At 35.0% G+C, this 23,911-nt stretch overlaps 1 protein-coding gene across 2 annotated transcripts; it reads left to right on the top strand.

Moving 5' to 3' along the window:
• The first annotated feature begins 645 nt into the window (after positions 1–645).
• Positions 646–23,911, top strand: LOC128208012 (ataxin-3-like). 2 transcript variants are annotated; one of them, XM_052911289.1, is made up of 7 exons: positions 646–694; positions 5,518–5,682; positions 8,724–8,860; positions 9,562–9,716; positions 17,237–17,485; positions 20,360–20,635; positions 21,754–23,911. In XM_052911289.1, the coding sequence occupies exons 1-7, from the start codon at positions 671–673 to the stop codon at positions 21,813–21,815; spliced, it is 1,068 nt and encodes a 355-aa protein (XP_052767249.1). In that variant the 5' UTR covers positions 646–670; the 3' UTR covers positions 21,816–23,911. The 2 variants fall into 2 exon arrangements, with proteins under 2 accessions (XP_052767249.1, XP_052767248.1); XM_052911288.1 differs by having other exon boundaries at positions 20,360–20,776.

The raw sequence follows: 23,911 nt of genomic DNA, 5'->3' as shown, positions 1-23,911 counted from the left end.
AATTTCATTTACCAATAACAAAAACTACTCATTGCGGTCTGCCACTCATAATGATTTAAGTTCCCTTTGCTACAGAACTAAATATGGTAATAAGTCATTTCTAATTGTACTAAATCTGTATTGAATTCTATAGCTCTTTTTGTTCGAGGATCATGCATCTTTATTTGCATTAAAATCACAATTCAGATATACCTTATGACTGGCAAAACAATGACTTTAGTGAATGATTGTCTGTTTAAAATGTTTGTTTAAATACGATTTATTTTTGACTTGCATAATTTTGAACATTGTATATGTTGTGTTTGAATGTCGTCTTACATGTACATACTTAGATGTTAGTAGAATCCATTGAAGACCACATCGTGTAAACAAGATACTTATGAAACTTAGTATGTTCTCTTCATGAAATAAAGTTATTATTATTATTATTATTATTATTATTATTATTATTATTATTATTATTATTATTATTTTTATTATTTATTGTAATTATTATTATTTTTATTATTATTATTATTATTATTATTATTATTATTATTATTATTATTATTATTATTATTATTATTATTATACAGGATAACGATGATACCGGTACCGGATACCGTTTTTTGCATCACCCACAGAAACTGTTGTCTGCATCCGCAATGTCAAGCGCCTGTTAACCAAGATCATGGAAGCTATTTTTCACGAAAAAGTTAGTTTTCAATTCATTTATCACAATATTCACCAGAGCGTGAGCCTGGGTTTAATATCTTTTAAATGATTTCCCCAGTTTTCTGTTCTGTCCGATACATGGAATGCCTAAATAACTGAAATATATGAAGAGCTCTTTTCGGGGAGGGCCATTTTCTAATGTTGTCATAACTTGTGGCCCAAACCAATTGAATTGTATAATAATATTGTTTGACGAGAATATGTTTATCACGTGTGTTTATTGTATACAATAAAATATGATTAAACTAAGCTCTTCAGGCTTCAAATAACATCAGGGTTCCCTCTGGGTTCTGAAAAGTTGTCGCCACTTTTTTGCCTTGGGTTAAAGGGGCCGCGATAGGCCCCCTTACTTGTCGTAGCAGCGTCCTTGTGGGATTCAGAGGGGGCAAAGCTTTCCAGAAGCTCCTGCCGTCTAAGCATTTTAAGAGCCGTCGATTGCGTTTAAACATCTATAGTGTTTTAGCTAAAGGGGAATGAAAGGGTGGCCCGGCCTGCCCTTTTTTGACCCCGCCCCGTTGCCCCTTTTTTCCCGCCCCCTGTCATATTTTTCCCGCCCCCTTGCGCCCTTCTGGCCATTCAGATCGTTGTTTATCACAAAGTTACGCCCTAAAAGTATTTCATTAGTCAATGTCGCCGTTTCCTAATCTGTCACAGATCAGTGCGTGCTAAGGCACATGACCGTCATCACCGCGGGTCTGATTAATGGTTATTCACGCTTATAATCAGGGTGCTAATTGCTGTCCATTATGACACATTATTCCTTGTCTGAGACATAGAAGTTGCACCTCTAAATGTCGATCTTTGATGCCGATGTTGTTGCAATTTAATTAATTTAGCCACTTATAATCGTTAATCTCCTAATCACATAATTGGGTCATCTATCATCCAATTATCGAAACGTCCCATGTTAACCAATCAGAGAAGACACTGGTCAAATGATAAAAAGTTTGTTAAATTGCGATAGAAAAAGCGAAGAAATGATGAAAAATGTTGTCAAGCATTAGAAACAATTGATACTTGCAGTGTAAAAACAAGGCACACTTTTAAGAACATTGTTTCGTTTGAAGCAGACGGTTATTGAAAAACAGACGGTGGCGCTAAGACTTGACTTCATGACCAATATTTGATACTTTTTATGTTGAATGTTCATAATGAAAATTTGTTTTGTAATCTCAAAACTTTCTTATTTGCTTTATGTAGCGTTTACTTACAGTATTTTCCTCATTTGTACGATGTTTAAAAGTAGAAGATTCGGCGAGTCATCGCCATTTTGTCATAACATTTTTCGGAGTTTATTTCTCGATTTTTAAGTTCTATTATTAACTATTAGTGAGTTTTTCATGAAGAATAGAGATTTTAAATGTCATTTTGTTCTAAAATGTCAGCATATTGAAATTTAATTAACCAAAGACAAGTAAACAACAGCAAAGCTGAATGTGACATTCGTACCCTATCCTGATCGTACCAAAACCAGATTCGCCCCCTGCACTTAAATGTTTTTAACAGCTCATATATAAGGCCATTCTGATTGTTTCAAATGGTATTTTTTTTAAATGTCTTTGTTCTTATTTTTGACAATTTTTGGAGGTAAATTATATGTTGCAAAAAGGAGACTATAGACAAGTACACTTTTGATAGGCCAAAAAAGAACACTTTTTTAACATTCCATCTAGTAAAAGCAATCAGAGTAAATGTGAATTTAATTAGTTTTGTGGCATGGCACAATATTTATCTCAGGTTTAAGGATAAGTATCTCTTCTCCTTAAAGTCTCCCCACTTCTCCCTAATTTGACTGGTGGAAGAAGTGACATCTCCCCAAAAAATCAGCCTTGTGACTTGTGAGAGCCCTGGTGACAACAACCCGAGATGGTAAAGAAAGTGTCTGAAGAGAAAATGAACAAGAAAGAAGAATTAAGAGTATTCTGTAGGGATATTACTGCAATGTGTGCATGAACATGCATGTACTTTGATAAGGTACATGGTTGTTTTACAACAATTTAAAGCTAATATTGTGCGCATTGTTTTCCCATTTAAGAAAGCACCATGCCCCTATTTTGGACCACCCTGCCCTTTTTTTGGCCCACCCTGCCCTTTTTAATTCCTGGCTAAAACACTACATATATACATACTGGTGTCAGACAGACAAAAAGTAGGAATATTTTTTTTTTTTTATATGAATGACATGTTTAAAGAGCACATTAACATGCAATAGCATAATATTTTACTGTAGAAGAAGCACGTGTTATTAGCACTTTGTCATTCAATAAAATATCATTTTTTTTATTAACAAAATATAAGGTTACATATTTAAAAACAATAATCAAGATATTGCCCCAAAAAAATGAGAAATACATAAATATGTTGAATTCAGTTTAATACCTGCATACAATAGTGTCATAAAATTAAACAATACATTTATGAAATTATGAGATAATCTTAAAATAAATGGAAACTCAAACAAATATACATTGTCAAACCTTAGTCCACCTAAATGGCCATCAACGAGTCTTTTGACAATTTTTTTAATTATGGCAGTTTCATGACGTCCACCATCCCAGCAAAAAGTAGTGAACAGTTCTCCTTGCGCAGAGAATCATCGCAGCCACAATTTTGAAATTATCTTCGTCAGGGCTTCTTAAAACCGGCAATTTGCCGGTCTGGACCGGTTTTGACCAAGCCAGACCGATTTCAGTTTCAAAAAGTGTAAAAAAAATCGGTCCGAAATGTTCTCATTTTTGTTTATGATTTTGGTCCAAAATGACGGTCAGTAAAAGTTGTAAAAACTGTAGTACACAAACAAATATGGGTCATTCATACATTCAAAACTACCTAAAATTTATTAACTAAGGTTAATCATGCAACAACAAAGCTGTTGAGCTAAAAATCAACAAAATTACAAACACAGCGTTCCTTGGAGGGGTTAACTCTGCAAAACTCTGCGGACACTTGCCTTGTTATCTGTTGAAATCTTAAAAACGTTATAAGCTATTTTTAACCACCAATAATAAATATCATAGTTGATACGCTATATTGTATTAAACACGCACATGACATCAAGGTCATGGTTAAGAAATCGTGTAAAATGTTGGCTGTTCTACGATGAAATATAAACATAGGCAATATATCAATAATTCAATGTTTGTTATTAACAAGTCAAGACAATATTCATTTGGCTTTTACACACAGATATATAGAAATAAATTGCTGGTTAGAACTTTATACATTATAAGGATAAAAACGAATCCGAATAGCTTCTGAACAAGAAATAATAATTTCTTGTTGCTCTCATCAGATAGGGGTCTAAAATTGGACGACTTCTGTATCTACCATTCATATTAAATTTACCATGGTAAATTAGCAATGCAGAGAAACCTGGAGGGCTTTCAAGGAGGGAAACAGTTTTACCCTGGTGGAAACCCGCGATCATTGACTTTATCTCTGGGAGTGAGCGAGCAAAGTTAGTTAGTTAAGTGTACTGTAGCGACAATTCAATTGTTGCTGTCACTAATTGAATAAGAGGCCTCTATTCAATTAATGAGGCAACAAATGATTTGTAAATATATGTAGCTCCAATTCTATCAAAACCATACTTATCCACGGAGATTATTGACATGAGATTGAGATAGCTCTTATTCTATTAATGAGCTTTTTAATTCAATTAGTTTTTAGAAACTTCCTCTGAAACTGGGAAATAACGGTGTTGTTTTCACATCCCCGGACTTCTGATGCATATAGTAGAATTGGACAAACCATTCTATCAAAAAACTGGTCCTATAGCACATATTTTGGTAAGAAGAGAAAACATAGCTTTTCTGGCTTGACAAAAAAGATGAGATTTTGCTTTTGCAAATTTCTCATCGTAGTTAAACAAAATCTTAAGGTAGCTAAAATTATCAACAACCTCAACATCATTCCCTTGATAATAAAAGAAGGCTTATTCCTCAACTTGCCTCTAGAAAACACAGCTAATTTAGTTTTCGTAACATTCACTTTTTACTGCCATAAAGCACAGTAATCACTCGTGGCATTAAAAGTCAGCTGCAGATCCTTTTCAGATTCAGCAAAAACTACTGTGTCATCTGCATATTATAACAACCAATATGATTTGGAAAAAAGTCCTCTGTAATAATTAGTTGGCGCCCTCCTGGAGCGCCGAGCCAATTAATGACAATGCCAATTGGGCTAACTACCCAACAAATGTTTTACAGCAGTTTATTTTTTCACATATCTCAGGTTAGCGACTCAGCGCCATCATGGCCCTCTTGTTAATAACTCGATACAAAATTAAAGTCAAATCAAAGTTGATCCAAAATTCTTTTTTATAAATGCTAATGGCTACTGTCAGAATTTGACTCTTTACTTGGTATTTTAACGGTGATGGTGAATAGAAATGAATTATAAAATCTACTTTTATGTTACCAGACAGCCTAGGCATCATTTAGGTGTATATAAAAGGGGTTTGGCGATCATTCTCCACTAAATTTGTTTGCTTTACTAGTTTAGGGTCAAATTATAATTTATATACTTTTATACAACTTTCTCCATCATTATAATTAATATTAATTTCAGTTAGCAAATCTTCAAAGTTTTCTTGCCTGAAACATCACTGTCCAGGCACAAACTAGTTGACTAGTAATGTTGTCTACAACAGTTTCGTTCAAATTTTTCCCATACTATCAGGAACGACCCCGATCTAGAATTTTTAAGGTGATCGATCCTTTGACCTTTTGCCCCTTCTATCTTATGTGAAGATTAAATGAAATAATGAATAAAAATCAACATTTTTATAACATTGTTTTCTAGCAAGAGGGCTCCCTTTGTGCTCAGCATTGTCTGAATTCCCTGCTGCAAGGCCCGTATTTCTCTGCCGTAGATCTTGCCGACATTGCCCGACAGCTAGATGAGACTGAGCGTGAACAAATGGCTGAGGCAGGGACCAGCTCTGAGGCATACAGACAATTTATGGAGGTCAGACATACTGCACATTATCATTCAATAACTTAATTTAAATAACATGTAATAAATACTTGTACTTAACATCTAACATGTTAATACCTTTTAACTTATTTTTAACTCGACTATTTGAAGAATAAGGAGAGCTATACTACTCACCCAAGCGTCGGGTGTCACACCTTGGTTAAGGTTTTGCATGCAAGCACCTTTAAGTCATTATCTCAGTAAATACATTATGTATTGCATTGAAACTTTAGATATGTATTCCCAACTATCTAACCTACTAAATTAATGAAGGGGGATAACACTTTTTTTGAAGATAATGCAAATAATGGGCCTTTAATATTTGACTTAGAAATCTGGTTAAGGTTTTGCATGTTAGCACACATAGGTTAATATCTCAGCAACTACTTCATGTATTGCATTGCGACTTTATACAATGGTACTCAACCACCCAACCTACTTGAATAACAGAGATAAATACCGTATTATATCATGTATAGGATGCTAGCATAGATAGGACGCAGGCAAAAAAATAGTTGTATATAAGGCATATTTCGATAACTGTCTTGTATATTTCGATAATTATCGTCGTATTTCGATAATTTAACATTTCGGCAATTTAGTGTACACAACAATGATATAAGTCTTGACATTTTGAGAACATTCACGCATATTATAAGACTTATACAAATGCTGTAATAGCACGCCTTCTGACTGACAGTCAACCGTTGCAATAGTTCCGACATGCCTTCTGAATGACAGTCAACCATTGCAACCGTTGCAAAACTGTGTATCGTCAAAACTGATGATTGTTTTGATAAGGCTTGTCGCTGCGCGGAATAAAGCATGTAAGGCATAATTAATGCGTGTCGGTAATTATCCTTGCCAGCGGAAGGCACGACGGGTAAAGTACGAACAAACAACCATACGGTATTACCATCGCAATAGTTCGTTCTATTGATGTTTTTCTAATGACAGACAGCGGGTGTTTTTCACACCTTCGCACATTTGAAAAGATTTGATAGTGACAATAATGCTACTTTGCGTTATGCACATTCCTTTATTAATTTTTTAAAACAGTAACATACAACAAAATGTTTTGTAAAATATAGAAACATTAAAATCATGAACAACGATTAATTGATATTTACCTCCTTTCCCGATTTTCCGTTGCCGTTATAACTCAATCCAGTTAAATGCTGACTCACATTGAGTTTTTGTGAGTAGCGTCCCTTTTGAAAAAAAGTAAACACTCATGTTTGTTTTCAATTTATTTATCAATAAATCATTTTAAAGTAAACATTCATTATATTTCTGCGTGTGTTAACTTGGGTGATTTTACCTATGTCAGTTGTTCTCTTCGGTGACGCTGTACAAATACTTACTATTACCGCGTTCGTCCCTGGTCCGATGTTTCGACCTGAAATGGACTTGGAAAAAAACAGATGAAATTCTTATAGCATAGAAAGGACGCAGGCAATTTTTAAGACGAGAATTGGGGGTAAAAAAGTGCGTCCTTTGCATGATATAATACGGTAACTGTATTTGATAGATAACTGTACATTTGTATTTTGCAAAAAATAATGGCCCTTTATTATTGGACTTAGAAATTCTGGTTAAAATTTTGCATGTAACCACATTCATGTCAATATCTCGGCAAATAAATCATGTATTGCATTGAAATCTAATCTTATTTTACAGTGATCCATGTTTTGCTAAAACTTTTCAATTTTACACTGAAAAGTGGCGTAATAGTAGAGCCAATGTCTCTGTGACAGCTCTTGTTTCAATGTAAAATGATTTTTTTTACTTCAAGAAGAAAAAAGCAGTACTCTTTCCTACCAAGGAAACAGTCTGCAACGTGATCTTATTTGCTCATAAATTGACGACCAGGCTCAAACATGATAAACCACTTTTTATCTCGACTATTTGAAGTATAACAAGTATTCAATGTGAGTTGCATTCCTTTAAAGTTAAAAGTAAACATATCTTTTCTTTCATTTAATTCTCTATTACAGCAAATTCGACCAGAAATGGACCTCGAAAAAAATGTCAGAAGCCTTATGCTATAGATAGGATGCAGGCACTTTTTAAAATGGAATTCTGGGGCATAAAAGTGCATAATATATAGTATAATTTGGTACCCTCCCTGGCGTTGGTGTCAATACTTGATACAAGGCTTCCCAGTCATAACACCTACTATAATTATCAAGTAATACCACTCTAGGTTGAATAAAATGCAAATTATGGCCCTTGTTTGTCTTAGAAATTCTGGTTAATGTATTGTGTGCAAGTACTATTAAGCGAGTATATCAGTAGCCACTTGATGTATTTGATTGATACTTCATAATTACATACTCTGATAATTATGTAAGAACAAATTCTAAGTTTTATGTAATGCAGTTTATGTCTGGTGAACTTTGAAATTCTATTATATTAAGTCCATATCTTACCATCATTATGGGGTACTCTTGCATGATTTTATGCAAATTATGGCCATTGTTTGACTTAGAAATAATTGTTTCGGTTTTGAATGCAAGTTCCATTAAGTCCATAACTCACTAACCTCGCAATGAGTTTGATTGAAACTTAGAACAACACTTCACACTCAACTGACATACGTACTAAATGAAGCAAGATAGTATCCCTTGATTGACTTAGAAATTCTGGCTTAAGTTTTGTGTGCAAGTGACATTAAAGTCTATATCTCACCAACCACTCAATGTCTGTGATTGAAACTTAAACCAATACTCAACAGCCCTATTTGATGAAGCAATTTGGGTAACTCTAGGATAAATTCATGAGATGTCAAGCCTTATTCAAGTTTTGTGGGCAATTTCCATCAAACACATTTGAGCTGTTGGTATCATGATCATTTATATCATGCATGGTAATCAGTTATATATCTTATAGACAAAAGTGTCTTATAGTTGAGTGCACTGTTTTACAGACAGCACTTGTTGTTTTGTAGGATCAATTTAGAAAGTAATAACTTAATAATGCTTAAGATTTTTGAAAATAAGGATTCAAGTGCTTCTCTTGTGTTTTTTCAGCAACCATCCCACAATTATGATGACAGTGGGTTCTTCTCAGTTCAAGTGATAGACAAAGCCCTGCGTGTTATGGGGTTGGAACTATTACCCTACAACTCACAGAATCATATGTCCAAACTGGCACAACAAGATCCTACGTAAGGACTTCTTTATAAGAAAATTATTATCAAATCTACTTATATTTTTAGAATCTAATGTTCAAAATTCTAAAATTTGATTAGTGTTTGGCACATGTAAACCATATACATAAAGGAGTTAGTGCTCTCTGTAACATTATTGAAACATGTACAGGTAAAGAACGTATGTATATGATGTTTGTATAATCTATAATGGTTTCTTGTGAACTGCATCATTCATGGCTATGTCAACATACAAGCTTTTGCGAACTTTAGGCCCGCAGCCCTGACATCTTACCAAGGAAGCATTTCTCTGAAAATGTTGCTTCAGCCAAGACTCAGGAGGAGTTCGGGGTTGCATCAGGCTCCTTTCACCATTTGGCGCACATCATGCTTTTATCCTTTTAACTATCACTGCATATTGTCTCCCGGTTACTGTAGAAACACTTGTCAAGTTGAACCTTTGGTCAAACCAAAACAAAGGCACTTAAGATATCCTCATGAAACTTAGTACCGGGTATACTTGTTAACAATTCATTGGCTATATGCATGTGTGTAACAAGGCCTATTACTTTGGCTTAAATAATAATTAAGTTTAAAATTCTATGAATGATATATGGCATCTATTGTGGTACTAGGCATCCATGATCATCTTAATTCAACTCTTTTTTTTTCATCTAGATGCATTATTGTTATTTAAGTATATTTTGTTCGGTCCACAGGTTGATGAGGGCATACATTTGTAACTTTGGTGAGCACTGGCTGACAGTTCGTAAGCTAGGTAACCAGTGGTTCAATCTCAACTCCCTGTTGACTGGTCCTGAGCTTATCTCAGACACATTTCTACACATGTTCCTGACCCAACTACGACAAGATGGTAAGTAAACTATGTAGTCTTTGAGTGTTCAAAATGTAATGGTTATGGCTTTCGTAAAATAATTATACAATGTATATGAAAGACTCAAATCTATTGTCGGCCCCGCAAATTGCCCAATCGAACAAACATGGCCAATCGAACAAACATGGCCAATCGAACAAACATGGCCAATCCCACAAACATGGCCAATCCCTCAAACTTAATCAATCCCTCAAACTTCACTAATCCCTCAAACTTAGCCACCAAGCAAACATTGCCAATCCCTTAAATATGGCCTACGACCAAAGGGGGAAACCTTTATCAATAAATGAAAAATTAGTATGGTTTTCTTGAATATAAGCTGGTTTTAACAAAAAATAACACACTCAAACAAGAAACAACAAAAAACAAAGTTATGATTAATTAAAAATAAAATATTTTGCTAAACTTATTCAAATTTGATATAGATCTACTGTAAGAACAGGAAGTATATTTTATTTATAAGGTAAGAATTTCATGAGAAAATTAAATGGGGGCTTTTGTCCCCACACCCCTGCTGACACTGTATATACTGTACAGAATGCAATTTTTGCCATGTTTGTAGGATTGATAACATTTTGTTTGTCTCGACCTACCAGACTACTGGTTACTGTGAAATCATTAATGTTCGTGGGGCATTAATGTTCGTGGTTTTCGTGGGTTGGGTGATCCACGAATTCAAGATCCCACGAAATATAAACCCTTTATTCACTTTTTCAATTGCCTTGTTACGTACATACTCTAGTATATTATTTACAGAGGTCGCAGTATACAGTGTTAAAACCTGTCTCACTGTACGATCATTATTCTGTTCATATATTATAACTGCCTTTGACAAATAATGAACCAAATCAATTAAATGTGTTTTATGCAGCAAATGACAGTTATAAGCACGTGTTTAAACGTGTGCTGTTAATGAAAATCTCCAAGTTTACAAGATGTGCGTGATGAGTGTCCATACTCGATTTTTTTATTTAATGAAATAATCGATTATTAGTATATTGAAGGTTACTAAGCACCGAACGTGACAATATACACCTTTTCGGTGTTTTCACAGTTTGCAAAATTCTTAATTGACATTCAATGGCTTCCCCTATCTGTATTTATGATCAGGGTACATCTTCTTTCATTACCTTTATTCCCAATTAAATCGATAAGTGACATGGGTATATGCACTAATTGGCATGTCGTACCACATTAGCGAGTGTCATAAACCGAGTGACGTAGAAGACGGAAATCACGGGCCAGCTCTTGGATATTATGCAGACGATCTATGACGATCGCATCTTCGATTTTTTAATTTTTTTTTCAAAATGAAAATCCACGAATTCAAGTACCCACGAAATTGTTTTTTTTCGGCAAACCACGAAATTCCATGCCCACGAACATTAATGATTTCACAGTATTTCACAGACTTCATCTCTTTGATACTTCTGAAACCCAATGTGATCTTCACTGTAAGTTGTAAGATAAAGATTGAATGTTTAGAACTAGTTTGTCTCTTTAGGGTTTCATAGTCTTAGTCAATAGAAGGTTTGTCTCTTTAGGGATCAATAGTCTTAGTCAATAGAAGGTTTGTCTCTTAAGGGTTCCATAGTCTAAGTCAATAGAAGGTTTGTCTCTTCAGGGTTCCATAGTCTAAGTCAATAGAAGGTTTGTCTCCTTAGGGTTCCATAGTCTCAGTCAATAGACCGTTTGTCTCTTTAGGGTTCCATAGTCTCAGTCAATAGACAGTTTGTCTCTTAAGGGTTCCATAGTCTTAGTCAATAGACCGTTTATCTCTTTAGGGTTCCATAGTCTTAGTCAATAGACAGTTTATCTCTTTAGGGTTCCATAGTCTCAGTCAATAGACCGTTTGTCTCTTTAGGGTTCCATAGTCTCAGTCAATAGACAGTTTGTCTCTTAAGGGTTCCATAGTCTTAGTCAATATACAGTTTATCTCTTAAGGGTTCCATAGTCTTAGTCAATAGACAGTTTGTCTCTTAAGGGTTCCACAGTCTTAGTCAATAGACAGTTTATCTCTTAAGGGTTCCATAGTCAATTGACAGTTTATCTCTTAAGGGTTCCATAGTCTTAGTCAATAGACAGTTTATCTCTTAAGGGTTCCACAGTCTTAGTCAATAGACAGTTTGTCTCTTAAGGGTTCCATAGTCAATTGACAGTTTATCTCTTAAGGGTTCCATAGTCTTAGTCAATAGACAGTTTATCTCTTAAGGGTTCCACAGTCTTAGTCAATAGACAGTTTGTCTCTTAAGGGTTCCATAGTCAATTGACAGTTTATCTCTTAAGGGTTCCATAGTCTTAGTCAATAGACAGTTTATCTCTTAAGGGTTCCATAGTCTCAGTCAATAGACAGTTTATCTCTTAAGGGTTCCATAGTCTTAGTCAATAGACAGTTTATCTCTTTATGGTTCCATAGTCTTAGTCAATAGACAGTTTATCTCTTAAGGGTTCCATAGTCTTAGTCAATAGACAGTTTATCTCTTAAGGGTTCCATAGTCTTAGTCAATAGACAGTTTATCTCTTAAGGGTTCCATAGTCTTAGTCAATAGACAGTTTATCTCTTAAGGGTTCAATAGTCTTAGTCAATAGACAGTTTGTCTCTTAAGGGTTCCACAGTCTCAGTCAATAGACAGTTTATCTCTTAAGGATTCCATAGTCTTAGTCAATAGACAGTTTGTCTCTTAAGGGTTCCATAGTCTCAGTCAATAGACAGTTTATCTCTTAAGGGTTCCATAGTCTTAGTCAATAGTTTGTCTCTTTAGGGTTCCATAGTCTCAGTCAATAGACAGTTTGTCTCTTAAGGGTTCCATAGTCTTAGTCAATAGACAGTTTATCTCTTAAGGATTCCATAGTCTTAGTCAATAGACAGTTTATCTCTTAAGGGTTCCATAGTCTCAGTCAATAGACAGTTTATCTCTTAAGGGTTCCATAGTCTTAGTCAATAGACAGTTTGTCTCTTAAGGGTTCCATAGTCTTAGTCAATAGACAGTTTATCTCTTAAGGGTTCCATAGTCTTAGTTAACAGTTTGTCTCTTTAGGGTTCCATAGTCTTAGTCAATAGAAGGTTTGTCTCTTAAGGGTTCCATAGTCTTAGTCAATAGACAGTTTGTCTCTTAAGGGTTCCATAGTCTTAGTCAATAGACAGTTTATCTCTTTAGGGTTCCATATTCTTAGTCAATAGACAGTTTGACTCTTTGTGGTTCCACATTCTTAGTCAATAGACAGTTTGTCTCTTTAGGGTTCCATAGTCTTAGTCAATAGACAGTTGATCTCTTTAGGGTTCCATAGTCTTAGTCAATAGACAGTTTGTCTCTTAAGGGTTCCATAGTCTTAGTCAATAGACAGTTTATCTCTTTAGGGTTCCATAGTCTTAGTTAACAGTTTTTCTCTTTATGGTCGATAGTCTTAGTCAATAGACAGTTTGTCTCTTAAGGGTTCCATAGTCTCAGTCAATAGACAGTTTGTCTCTTTAGAGTTCCATAGTCTTAGTCAATAGACAGTTTGACTTTTTGTGGTTCCATATTCTTAGTCAATAGACAGTTTGTCTCTTAAGGGTTCCATAGTCTTAGTCAATAGACAGTTTGTCTCTTAAGGGTTCCATAGTCTTAGTCAATAGACAGTTTGACTCATTGTGGTTCCATATTCTTAGTCAATAGACAGTTTGTCTCTTAAGGGTTCCATAGTCTTAGTCAATAGACAGTTTGACTCTTTGTGGTTCCATATTCTTAGTCAATAGACAGTTTGACTCTTTGTGGTTCCATAGTCTTAGTCAATAGACAGTTTGTCTCTTAAGGGTTCCATAGTCTTAGTCAATAGACAGTTTGTCTCTTAAGGGTTCCATAGTCTCAGTCAATAGACAGTTTATCTCTTAAGGGTTCCATAGTCTTAGTCAATAGACAGTTTATCTCTTAAGGGTTCCATAGTCTTAGTCAATAGACAGTTTATCTCTTAAGGATTCCATAGTCTTAGTCAATAGACAGTTTATCTCTTAAGGGTTCCATAGTCTCAGTCAATAGACAGTTTATCTCTTAAGGGTTCCATAGTCTCAGTCAATAGACAGTTTATCTCTTTATGGTTCAATAGTCTTAGTCAATAGACAGTTTATCTCTTAAGGGTTCCATAGTCTCAGTCAATAGACAGTTTATCTCTTTATGGTTCAATAGTCTTAGTCAATAGACAGTTTGTCTCTTAAGGATTCCATAGTCTCAGTCAATAGACAGTTTATCTCTTAAGGGTTCAATAGTCTTAGTCAATAGACAGTTTGTCTCTTAAGGGTTCCACAGTCTTAGTCAATAGACAGTTTGTCTCTTAAGGGTTCCATAGTCAATTGACAGTTTATCTCTTAAGGGTTCCATAGTCTTAGTTAACAGTTTGTCTCTTTAGGGTTCCATAGTCTTAGTCAATAGACAGTTTATCTCTTAAGGATTCCATAGTCTTAGTCAATAGACAGTTTGTCTCTTAAGGGTTCCATAGTCTCAGTCAATAGACAGTTTATCTCTTAAGGGTTCCATAGTCTTAGTCAATAGTTTGTCTCTTTAGGGTTCCATAGTCTCAGTCAATAGACAGTTTGTCTCTTAAGGGTTCCATAGTCTTAGTCAATAGACAGTTTATCTCTTAAGGATTCCATAGTCTTAGTCAATAGACAGTTTATCTCTTAAGGGTTCCATAGTCTCAGTCAATAGACAGTTTATCTCTTAAGGGTTCCATAGTCTTAGTCAATAGACAGTTTGTCTCTTAAGGGTTCCATAGTCTTAGTCAATAGACAGTTTATCTCTTAAGGGTTCCATAGTCTTAGTTAACAGTTTGTCTCTTTAGGGTTCCATAGTCTTAGTCAATAGAAGGTTTGTCTCTTAAGGGTTCCATAGTCTTAGTCAATAGACAGTTTGTCTCTTAAGGGTTCCATAGTCTTAGTCAATAGACAGTTTATCTCTTTAGGGTTCCATATTCTTAGTCAATAGACAGTTTGACTCTTTGTGGTTCCACATTCTTAGTCAATAGACAGTTTGTCTCTTTAGGGTTCCATAGTCTTAGTCAATAGACAGTTGATCTCTTTAGGGTTCCATAGTCTTAGTCAATAGACAGTTTGTCTCTTAAGGGTTCCATAGTCTTAGTCAATAGACAGTTTATCTCTTTAGGGTTCCATAGTCTTAGTTAACAGTTTTTCTCTTTATGGTCGATAGTCTTAGTCAATAGACAGTTTGTCTCTTAAGGGTTCCATAGTCTCAGTCAATAGACAGTTTGTCTCTTTAGAGTTCCATAGTCTTAGTCAATAGACAGTTTGACTTTTTGTGGTTCCATATTCTTAGTCAATAGACAGTTTGTCTCTTAAGGGTTCCATAGTCTTAGTCAATAGACAGTTTGTCTCTTAAGGGTTCCATAGTCTTAGTCAATAGACAGTTTGACTCATTGTGGTTCCATATTCTTAGTCAATAGACAGTTTGTCTCTTAAGGGTTCCATAGTCTTAGTCAATAGACAGTTTGACTCTTTGTGGTTCCATATTCTTAGTCAATAGACAGTTTGACTCTTTGTGGTTCCATAGTCTTAGTCAATAGACAGTTTGTCTCTTAAGGGTTCCATAGTCTTAGTCAATAGACAGTTTGTCTCTTAAGGGTTCCATAGTCTCAGTCAATAGACAGTTTATCTCTTAAGGGTTCCATAGTCTTAGTCAATAGACAGTTTATCTCTTAAGGGTTCCATAGTCTTAGTCAATAGACAGTTTATCTCTTAAGGATTCCATAGTCTTAGTCAATAGACAGTTTATCTCTTAAGGGTTCCATAGTCTCAGTCAATAGACAGTTTATCTCTTAAGGGTTCCATAGTCTCAGTCAATAGACAGTTTATCTCTTTATGGTTCAATAGTCTTAGTCAATAGACAGTTTATCTCTTAAGGGTTCCATAGTCTCAGTCAATAGACAGTTTATCTCTTTATGGTTCAATAGTCTTAGTCAATAGACAGTTTGTCTCTTAAGGATTCCATAGTCTCAGTCAATAGACAGTTTGTCTCTTAAGGATTCCAAAGTCTTAGTCAATAGACAGTTTGTCTCTTAAGGGTTCCATAGTCTTAGTCAATAGACAGTTTGTCTCTTAAGGGTTCCATAGTCTCAGTCAATAGACAGTTTATCTCTTAAGGGTTCCATAGTCTTAGTTAACAGTTTGTCTCTTTAGGGTTCCATAGTCTTAGTCAATAGACAGTTTATCTCTTTAGGGTTCCATAGTCTTAGTTAACAGTTTTTCTCTTTATGGTTCGATAGTCTTAGTCAATAGACAGTTTGTCTCTTAAGGGTTCCATAGTCTCAGTCAATAGACAGTTTGTCTCTTTAGAGTTCCATAGTCTTAGTCAATAGACAGTTTGACTTTTTGTGGTTCCATATTCTTAGTCAATAGACAGTTTGTCTCTTAAGGGTTCCATAGTCTTAGTCAATAGACAGTTTGACTCTTTGTGGTTCCATATTCTTAGTCAATAGACAGTTTGTCTCTTAAGGGTTCCATAGTCTTAGTCAATAGACAGTTTGTCTCTTTAGAGTTCCATAGTCTTAGTCAATAGACAGTTTGACTCTTTGTGGTTCCATATTCTTAGTCAATAGACAGTTTGACTCTTTGTGGTTCCATATTCTTAGTCAATAGACAGTTTGTCTCTTTAAGGGTTCCATAGTCTTAGTCAATAGACAGTTTGTCTCTTTAGAGTTCCATATTCTTAGTCAATAGACAGTTTGACTCTTTGTGGTTCCATATTCTTAGTCAATAGACAGTTTGACTCTTTGTGGTTCCATTTTCTTAGTCAATAGACAGTTTGTCTCTTAAGGGTTCCATAGTCTTAGTTAACAGTTTTTCTCTTTATGGTTCGATAGTCTTAGTCAATAGACAGTTTGTCTCTTAAGGGTTCCATAGTCTCAGTCAATAGACAGTTTGTCTCTTTAGAGTTCCATAGTCTTAGTCAATAGTTTGTCTCTTTAGGGTTCCATAGTCTCAGTAAATAGACAGCTTGTCTCTTTTGAGTCCCATAGTCTTAGTCAATAGTGTGTCTCTTTATGGTTCCATAGTCATAGTCATTAGACTATTTGTCTCTGTAGGGTTCCAAAGTCTTAGTCAACAGTTTGTCTCTTTATGGTTCAATAGTCTTAGACAATAGACAGTTTGTCTCTTAAGGGTTCTATAGTCTCAGTCAATAGACAATTTGTCTCTTTATGGTGTCATAGTCTCAGTCAATAATTTGTCCCTTTAGGGTTCCATAGTCCCAGTCAATAGTTTTTCCCTGCAGGGTCTCATATCCTTAGTCAATAGACAGTTTGTCTCATTAGAGCTCCATTGTTTTATTCAATAGACAGTTTGAAGTTTTGTCCATAGTCTCAATCAATAATTTGTCTCTTTAGGGTTCCATAGTCTTAGTCTTTGTCAATTTAAGTAAAATTGAAGTGCATTGATAAGGTGAAGTATGATTAAATACAAGTCCTGGATGCAAATTCTTGAGGTAAATCTTCCTCCTCTACATTGTTTGCAGGTTACTCAATATTCATCATAGTAGGAAATCTTCAGGAGAGTGAGGCAGACCAACTGTTGGGTCTCTGTCCTGCCAATCAGCCGGTCAAGCCCCGCCTAATATCTGAAAAGGGAAAGCGAGGAGTGGGTCAAAATGAGATGCACAATGGGGAACAAGAAGAAGATGTGCAGCGGGCGCTTGCTGAAAGCAAGCGTCTCAACGAAGTTGATGATGCCTCATTGCAGAAGGCACTGCAGCTTAGTATGGAAGGTGGGTCGAATTTCTGTAAGGTAAAAAGAGTGAATGCAAATGCTAGTTTTTAGCTCTACTGGCCATACGACGTACACATTGCGATGGCAATGTGTAAGTCGTATGTGTCGGCGCGTCTGTGCATCTGTAAACAATTGCTTGTGAACAGGATACAGTGTTCAGTCTTGATTGTTATCTCGATGAAACTTGTACAGTAGTTAGATATTTATCAAAGCTTGGTTCCTTTCGAAAACCATTCAGATCCACCTATGCATGCCTAGATTATGGCCCTTGAGAGTATTAAAGAAAATGCTATTTTAAGCAAAGTCTATAGCCAAGTCTAGGAATAAAGAGAGACAACTTGTTTTTAGAGCTACTGGCTAGAGGCCAGAAGAGCTTATGCGATGGTAATGTGTACGTCGTATGTGCGTCTGTGCCTCTGTAAACTATTGCTTGTGAACACGATACAGTTACCAGTTTTGATTGTATCTCGATGAAACTTGTACAGTATTTAGATATCCATCAGAGCTCAGTTCCTTTCGAAAACCAGTCAGATCCGCCCATGCATGCCTAGATTATGGCCCTTGAAAGTATGGTGAACTGCAACATTTTCAGCTTACCAAAACACAAAACGTTCCAAGTGAACTATATGTTTGTTGCCTATTACCCATACATACATGCTCTGGATTGAAAATGACCACAAGGGCCATGCCAGTAAAGCATAGGCCCTCTTGGGCCTCTTGTTTGTTTTTTTTTGTGTTTTTTTTTCATTTCGAAATGGTGAATAACTCGACAATTATTCAAGTCAGAGAGGTGGGCCTTGCCATACATTTGTTTATTATCCCTGGCATCATGTATTCCAAGTTTCATTTGAATATCTCAAATGGTTTTTGAGTCATGACCAAGGACCAAAATTCTTTAAAAAACAGACAAGCTAACAATGAGATGATTTGGTAAAAATGTCCTGTGTTTTAAGCAAGTATATATGCAAAGCATAAGCAAGTCAATGCTAAGCAGAAACACAACCTAAAGGTAAATAAGGATGGTATTGCATGACACCGTCATGCGTATTCCGAATCTTCAAAAATCCAACAAGTGAAAACCCATTGTCGCCATTTTATGTTTTTGTGTGTGTGACTGCATTCCGTTCACTTCCGTGAAAAACTGTGCAGTGAGTGTTTTTTTCAGGCATGCCGAGGTCATTTGTGGAATTAACGCCGATATAAAAATTCAGCTTAGAAACCCAAATATTAGCGAAAAAAGTATTATTGGTCTGAGAATGTCCAATTCTGTATGATCAATCAATGAAAGAGTATTGCGACTCAACCATAAAAGCAGACGCCATCAGAAAGATAGAAAAATTGCTAAATATTCAGGGAATTGTATATATAGATTATTTATATATGTAGGGGTTTTAGCCAGGATTTAAAAAGGACAAGGTGCTGCAGAAAACGCACAGGGTGCTAATGGTAGAAAGCAGACATTTAATTCATCTATGAAGATTGTTATGAATCAGGCAGAAAATGTTAGAAATTGTGTTTAATTGAAGTAATATTATGTATCAACTGCCAGCTATGTAGAGTGTGTATGTATTTATATTTGCACAGCCAAGTTTCCGCAGTTCATTTGTGGCAAAAGGGAAAAGGAAGAGTAACTCCGAAATGGTTGAAACCGTCTGGCAGATATAGATTTTGCTAGACGGATTTATTTTTTAAGTTTTAAATTAGGAAAAAGGTTTGTAGAGTTTAAAAAGCGATCACAAAGTTGGACGGCAATCGCCCACAATAAAATGTATGCAACATATAAGCGAACTAGATAAAATAGCGTGGAGGGGTGGTTCGCGGTTGATAAAATAAATTTGTAAAACTTCTCTGAAAAGTTTTCGCTGCTGCGCATCCAAAACGAGGCTTATTTATAACGAAGGTTATGTTGCACTAAATAATGTGCGGTTACACTAAACTTATTTATGTTGCGATATCTCCAACCTCCAAGGCCAACATACAATGAAGAAAATTATAATAATATTATGTCTCACAAATATAAACCATTTTATAAATGGCTTATAAAGTATGATTTTATATTTGCACAGCCAAGTTTCCACAGTTCATTTGTGGCAAAAGGGAAAAGGAAGAGTAACTCCGAAATGGTTGAAAATGTCTGGCAGATATAGATTTTGCCAGACGGATTTATTTTTTAAGTTTTAAATTAGGAAAAAGGTTTGTAGAGTTTAAAAAGCGATCACAAAGTTGGACGGCAATCGCCCACAAACACGTCCAACCAAGGAAGCGAGGCTGTGCAAGTACTTATTTTACGTTTTTAAACAAAACAAAAGAAATTTTTGACAGTCTAGAGCATTTAATTCTATGAAGTATTAATTGAAGTGTTATAACAACCAGAATAGTTCAGTTTTTAACACAATCATAATTTAACAAACATTTATGAATCATGCTTTTTCGGTGTTGAGTTATTCATCCACACACCCCTCGGTCGGAATTTCTTTGTTCAAAAATCATGAAAATAATAAATTAAGTAAAATAAGCCAGCATAGTATTGTAAATCTCACAGACCATGAACCACAGATGCAGGGAAAAGTTCCTCCATGAAAAAATGTGGATGCGCAGTGCGGATGCAGAGCATGGAGTGTGCTCATGGAGTCATGGAATACCTGCCTATTGCTCTTCAATTTTGGAACTGCATTAAAGTTGATTTTCAAATGTGTGACGTGCTGGTTATATTAAATGTTTTCACACAATGTTCACAATCTGCCTTTAACATTCTTATTGAGATAATCAAAATACTTGAAGCCTAATTGGGGATGAAAGTTTCTGGCTAACATACATGTTTTACATTTAAAATTGTTTTGGAATCTTTCCATATGTTCTTTTACATTTGCAGGCTATATAGAAGAGTCAATTACAAGGATGGAAACAACACCTAACTGTGATACCAAGAAAATGAACAATCAAACATCCACTAAACAAAAACAGCAATCCACCAGTACCTCTGGCCAATCACAGACACCAGGCTACACTCTAGCTGGTGCCACCACATCACATGATTGTGAGGGAGGAGCCACTGGGTCATGTGACCAGGCAGGTGTTAGCAAAGAGCCAAATGCAGATGAGATTAGGCAGAAAAGACTGGCTTTTTTGCAGAAACTTGGGACATTTGGTAATTCTAATGATGGAAATGATTTAATAAGGAATGGTGATGAAAGTAAGAAAGACATTGAAACTTCTGTTAAATCGGGTGATAATGCTGGTGCGTTCTCATGTGATATAGAAAATACCAGTGTTGAAGGGAACACAGGAGGTATGATTTACAGAATTTGTTTGTTGATCATCATTTATCACAGTTCAAATTGCTTTAATAAATAATCACATGATTGTTTAAACAATGCATTAAAACAATATATTGATCTTGAAATACAATAAAAGCTGTTAACAGAGATGAAGTATCTAAATGCCATCATGGTCTTTCAAACACTTTATACGTTTTATAATCTAGACTCTTTAACTGTTATTTTTATAATGAGTTTCTGGATTGAAGAATAAAATAAGATAATTCTAGAATATTTTTTCTATTATTGTGTTCTATGAAAAGTCATTAGACACGCCTAGCAGTTAGTCATACAGTCAAAACTCAGGATTTCAAAGTTGTAGGGACTTTGGGAAATACTTCGAGATAACGAACATTTGATATATCCGAATACAAAACATGTCTAACTCAACCCAACACATTTGACACAACTTCGACATAACCAGAACATCGAAATAACACAGTTTCACATAGCGAAGTTTGACAGAATATGGTTTTCCCAGCTTGGTACTCACCAATATGTTGTTCAAAATATTGTTACAAATAATAACATTGTTAACAACATCATTGCATCAAAGTGAAATATTACATGATGTGCTCATATATTTAAATAAAACAAGCATAACTGAAACAGTGGTCTCAATTTCAAGTAATACAGACAAAAATTGTACTAGATATACCATTTTGTTTATTTCCACCTGATAATTCAAATTATATTCACGATACAAGCGAAATAGTATTAAATAGATTATGGACATAAGTATCTGAACAATAATTGAAAATGATGTTATAAGTATTAAACTAATGAGTATAATATGGCATAGCAGTTACTACTTACTAGTATATAAGGCTGTCACAGTAATTGCCTTCATTTACAGTCTGTCTATATCCCCTGGGTGTGTCCGCCGTATTCCCATTGAGCACAACACTGATAGGTGCATAATGATCTTTTAATGCATGTTATTTTTCAGAGCTGACAGAGGAAGAGATGTTGAATCAAGCCATTGTCATGTCCATGAGCCAGAACACTTAGCCACTGTAGAGGACAACCCAACTCTTGAATATCTCCCTCGTCTTTCACTCTCATGTGCCTTAAGTCTTCAGCAATGTTGGTCATTTGATATAATTTTGTTTGTATCTACAACTCAGTAGTCTTAAATTTCTACTGGGCTTGAGAAATTGTTACAACCCATGCTCACTGTGTGGGAAGGGACACCAGATATAGCTCAAAAAGTGATAAGTAAAAGACAATTATGCAGTTATTTTAATTTACCAGAGGTAAGATCTTGCTGTGTTAACGCATATCTACCGTATCCACAAATGAAGCAAGTGTTTGAACTAATAGCTGAATGCTTAATTTGGCCTATGGTATACTTTAAAGTGCTTACGATTTAGCAGACCTCGTAAAATGTTTCTTCAAATCTGAGATGATCACCTCAAAACTAATTGAATTTCGACAAGTATTGATATTTTTAAGAAATATATCGAATAAATAAAAAATCTGAATCAAAGGATTTCACAAGAATAAGCTCAACTATTTTTATTGTAAGAAATGGCAATGTAACTTTTAAACTGTTAAAGATATGCCCTTAGAAATGTTCACAGTACTGTACTGGGGATAGCCGTATTATGTACTGGGGATAGTTTAAAAGTTGAGAAATGTGTGTCCTGGTGATAACATGTAAAATGGGACAAAAATTGATAGTAACACTGTTAATATACATTATACATGTATATGTCTATTTCAAACTTTTAAATAATCAGCAAAAAGTGAGAGTACAATTTGATAAGAAATTATTGAGCAAACTTTAGTTAACATGAGTTTGATCCATGCTCTCCTAAATGAACGTATATATGCAAGCTGCGTAAATATCAGGGTTGGTCACAATACATTCTTTCTCACTGAAGTGAACGAGCAGAGACCATTATTCTGTTCTAAGTAATACCAACATCGACCCAAGCTTAGAAAAAAGGTTTACGTGTTCTAAATTTGATCACAATATCTCATTCCGGTATTTCCCTACTGGTGACTTTCTGTTTGCAAAAACGTACCTACTTGATTTACAAAGCAATATTATATATATGAATAGCAAACACCACATACATTATACGGCCATATGTTTTGTGTTACTCAATAAATTAGATTACCGGCGTATTTCAAATATTTAGATATTGATGCTTGTGAAAAATACATCATGGTTGACTAATATGTATGAATGAAACAGTTTTAAGTGCATACAGATACAAAGAACAACAACATGTTTTTGCTCTCATCCCTCGATATGGACAACCTCGAACACTTTCCGTAATCATTATCACAGTCTCGTTTTTCTTAATACATCATTACTATCCTCAGTCCACTTAATAGCTATCCCCTGTGCAGTTATTTATTTGCTTTTTCTATCCACAGTACACTGCCAGGGCCTCAAAAGGTATGAATATCTCCGTTACAGCAAAAGATATCATATTTATATTTTACACATTACTAGATTATGTAATTACAATGAAATTGCTCGATTCAGTTTTTATTCTTATTTTCAATTTGTTGATTTATGTTTGAAATCGTACCACATAAATGAACATTTGTGAGTGATCATTCAACTTTCGGCGAGAATTGTGCTATTATACAAAAGAGGAGACACATTTCCATCATAGTCGTATATTGCACAGTATCAAGTAATTCAAAACTCTTCGATTTTGTTAAATATATCACCATAAAATACAAAAAAATGATAGAAAACTGTCCATGTGTCAAAATCAAACGCTAATCGATTGATCACTTTTTGAGCTATATCCGGTGTCCGTTCCCACACAGTGATGCTATTTAAAATTCATTTTACGAGTATGGACTTGGAGTGTTTCTGATAACTGCAATGTATACAACCGTTGTCTAGTTATTTGGTATTGCAATTATTTGTCATGATGATGTTAATTCACATGTTGTATTAAATTTTAGCCAGATGACAATATTACTAAAACTATGATTGCATTAGACATGTTCTCAGGTAGGGGTGACAAATGCTGCCATTGCAGTTTCAGGCACCAATGGTTATGATTGTTATCAAAATAATTTATTTAATACTGTTGTTTTTTATGCTTGACGCTTGGCACATTAAAATCGCACCATCC

The sequence above is a fragment of the Mya arenaria genome, chromosome 11, assembly GCF_026914265.1.
Source record: "Mya arenaria isolate MELC-2E11 chromosome 11, ASM2691426v1".
Lineage (NCBI taxonomy): Eukaryota > Metazoa > Mollusca > Bivalvia > Myida > Myidae > Mya > Mya arenaria.
Note: the sequence above shows the minus strand (reverse complement) of the source record. Positions and strands in the feature narration are given on the sequence as shown.

Coding starts and splice junctions, on each gene's coding strand:
- LOC128208012 (XM_052911288.1), top strand. CDS start 671: ATGGAAGCTATTTTTCACGAAAAA. Junction 5,683..8,723: donor CATACAGACAATTTATGGAG/GTCAGACATACT, acceptor GTGTTTTTTCAG/CAACCATCCCACAATTATGA. Junction 8,861..9,561: donor CTGGCACAACAAGATCCTAC/GTAAGGACTTCT, acceptor TTCGGTCCACAG/GTTGATGAGGGCATACATTT.